Source organism: Poecilia formosa, unplaced genomic scaffold, assembly GCF_000485575.1.
Source record: "Poecilia formosa unplaced genomic scaffold, Poecilia_formosa-5.1.2 Scaffold1392, whole genome shotgun sequence".
Classification (NCBI taxonomy): Eukaryota; Metazoa; Chordata; class Actinopteri; order Cyprinodontiformes; family Poeciliidae; genus Poecilia; species Poecilia formosa.
In genome coordinates, this window is record NW_006801331.1 from 42,244 (window position 1) to 45,463 (window position 3,220).

Below are 3,220 nucleotides of genomic sequence, written 5' to 3' on the forward strand. Positions count from 1 at the left end.
AGCCTGACGTGAGCAGGCTGATGCAAATGCCGCAGTAGCGCTGGGAGCTGTGCAGCTTATACAGAGCAATGACATGATGCAGAAGGGCTGCTGCCTTTTTTGCCAGATACCAACTGAGAGCTGCTGCCAGGAGAAGGCACAGCCAGCACTGGGATGCCCCCTCGTGGAGAAAGTGCAAACTGCAGCTGATGGCACAGCCCAAGGAGAACTGGCTTTGCACTAACAGCTGCTGCAGAAACTTCCTGCTTTCCTGGGAGGGGAAGAGAAGATGTGATGGATCAACTACACCACACGATAAGAAGTGATGAATAGGTGTGAAATTATGAAACATTGAAATAAACTAAGTTAAAGACATCACTGATATATTTGTATTTGTTGGGCTATGAGAACTTAAAGTTGTATCACTAAATTTTGTGGTACAATTCTGATAACGAACAATAAAAGTCACAATAATAGCTATTCATTACCTATTTTCTAGGTCAGTGTATGACTGTGTCTGCATGGCAGAGCAATCAGAGCCCCACAAACACAAATCGTATCCACTCATAACGCTCTTCCTTAGGACACGAGTCACATAAAGACGTGTTATTCATATCTACTGACGCTTTCATTGACCATACGGACAGTTTTGGGGGTGTTTAAACATCATTAACTGAAATTTATAGTGACAAGAATAAAGCAGACTTCTTATGATAAGAAATTTATGATAAACGATAAATGATATGTTAAATGCAAAACCCTATATTGGTGCAACTATTAAGTTAAAAGATATCAAGTTAAACAATTAGGCGGCTTATACATTGCTACAATTTTACTTCTACTTAAAATGTTTCATTCCATCTTATAAATATACATATGATATTAAAGATATACAAAAATGTGGTCACTGTCTTTGAGCTCTAGTGTGCACTACATATTTTCTGAAATGCAATCATTGCTTTACGTAAGAGTATATTTTAAGTGATACACCAACACAAAGTAGTTTGCTCTGACTTTTACAAAAGTTCAAACTATCATCCAAAGAAAATCTGTTAACACTTTATTTGAAGGGGTGTGCATAAGACTGACATGACACTGTCATAAACATGACATAACATCTGTCATGAACATAAAGAAGTCTTTATGAATGTTTATGACAGTTGTCATGAAGTGTCGTTTGGTAAATAATGACACTTTTAATGCAAAGTTGCTCTAAAAGTTGCATTGAAAGTTCATTAAAAATGCCAACTTTCATTAAATTATCATAATTTACAAAATCATGCAAAGAAGCGTGTATAACATGAAGCAAAGATCAGAGCTGGAAAAACTGACATGACGGATCCCAAAACACCGTCCCAAGCAAAGCTGACAGTGCTGCATCTTTGTGGACCAAACACAATCCAGGTTTGACAGGCGTCACTTGGTTCTGTCACTTTACTGCCGATACCTTACCGGTCCAGCTGTGAGTAGTCCAGAGACGGCTCGCAGGCAGAATTCCAGTACCACCAGTGACGCCACGCGGGACCCCACAACGGCCAGTATCCCAGTCACAAAGAGAAACTGTAGCATTCCAAAAAGTCCATGTTTAGCTCTCATTGGGTTACTGCTTGACCTCCCACTTGACGTGCCTTCATTCAGTTTTTCTTTCCAGCTGCAAATGACAGGATCGATCAAATAAAGGACAGAGATAATCTGTAGAAATATCAACGTAGGACTGAAAAACTCTTGCATACGTGTCAGACAATTTCCTTACCTCTCCTCTATCAATAGATGTACTCTGAAGAGGGAGCAGAGCACAGAAATCCCACATGCTCCCACCAGCCCTGCAAGTCACCCAACAATTTCTTTAAATCACAAATGTTGGTAAGCAGATTGAGAGATATTTTAATAATGCGTGAACAAAAACAAAAGTAGAAAGTGGGAAAAGCCGCTGAACTTAAAGATATATAAAATTACTATATAAAGATTTAAAATCATCTCAATGTGCGCGTTTGAAAAGAAAACAAAGCTGTTATTTCAATCATTCTCAAAAAGTTTAGCTGTCCAATTTAACATTAATGGCCTTAACGGATATTTGATGGAGATATCCAGAATTCAATTCTTCCCAGATAAATGAACATTCTGGATATATTGAAAGCTAAATGTTTGTTTATTGATTTTTTTTTTTTTACTTTGATAATCAGCTGATCATTTTATGGTAAACTGCCTTGCCATATCATAACAGCATGGCTTTTAGTTTGGACATATTTTTGTCTGTCACTGACAGAAACAGTCAGTCTATAATACTCTTCCCAAACTACACATATTTATGACATTTAACACATAATTCAAATAATTTTGCACCCTGCTTGTTTCTCGAGTCCCTGTTGATGACAAAAGTATGGGCAATCTGCTGCTCCAACCTGGCCTGTCAAATATTCTTTTATTCCAAAATAAAAAAATGAATAAATCAATGAATGAGGAGCTTACCTTGAAGTAAACCAATCAGAGGGTTTATGTCCAGTATCAGCCATCCTGGTAGAAGGTAGGAAGTCGGCAAAAATGAGGTGAGAAAGGAAAACATTTTTTAAAAAGCTTACAGAAAGACATGGAGGATACGCTTAATAAATCATTTCACACTTTTGAGTCATGTATTATGCTTCTCAGATCGGATTTTTAAAAAACGTGTTGGAGTTGCTGCTCTTTATTTCCTGTTGCCTCGGCGTTGAGCTTTGCTCAACCCAAACCCTGCTCTGTGTCTCGTACCAAAGGTCGTCCGAGGGCCGCTGGCGCTGTTTGAGTCAGAACAAGATAATAGAGGTTATTGCACCAGTCCACAAGATAGATATTTACTTCTCATTCATTTTTCAAATAAGTCATACAATCAACTTCTATTCACATATTAAGCTTATGTAAATGCACAAAATTTGAATGGCAATGGCAACAGAATCTGTCTAACATCCTGTAAAAAAAAAAAAAAAGCCCTCATCTATCCATACTTTGCACATCCTAAATTTAAAAAGTACTTTAAGACATTAGGGGAAAAAAAGCATAATCCTGAAAAACAAAAACTGGAAACTATAAATGAGTCATTTAACCTGCAGACATTGGTACTATGGCAGGGGTGTCAAACTCATTTTGGTTTAGGGGCCGCATACAGCTTAATCTGATCTGCAGGGGGCCACACAAGCAAACTTCATTGCAAGATTAAATAGAACCAATAAAAGTGGACTTGTTGTTGATTTTTATATTAAACGAATTT

General features: G+C 37.6%; 1 protein-coding gene across 1 annotated transcript in view; it reads right to left on the bottom strand.

Moving 5' to 3' along the window:
• Nucleotides 1-3,191, bottom strand: part of LOC103132844 (transmembrane protein 82-like) — a 42,972-nt gene extending 39,781 nt beyond the window's left edge. Inside the window, exons 1-4 of the mRNA XM_016667614.1 lie at nucleotides 2,449-3,191; nucleotides 1,733-1,802; nucleotides 1,432-1,630; nucleotides 4-250 (exon numbers count right to left, since the gene is read on the bottom strand). Coding sequence (XP_016523100.1) covers nucleotides 4-250; nucleotides 1,432-1,630; nucleotides 1,733-1,802; nucleotides 2,449-2,542 — 610 coding nt within the window. The 5' untranslated portion in view covers nucleotides 2,543-3,191. The remainder of the gene's footprint in view (nucleotides 1-3; nucleotides 251-1,431; nucleotides 1,631-1,732; nucleotides 1,803-2,448) is intronic.
• Between the last annotated feature and the right edge of the window lie 29 nt (nucleotides 3,192-3,220).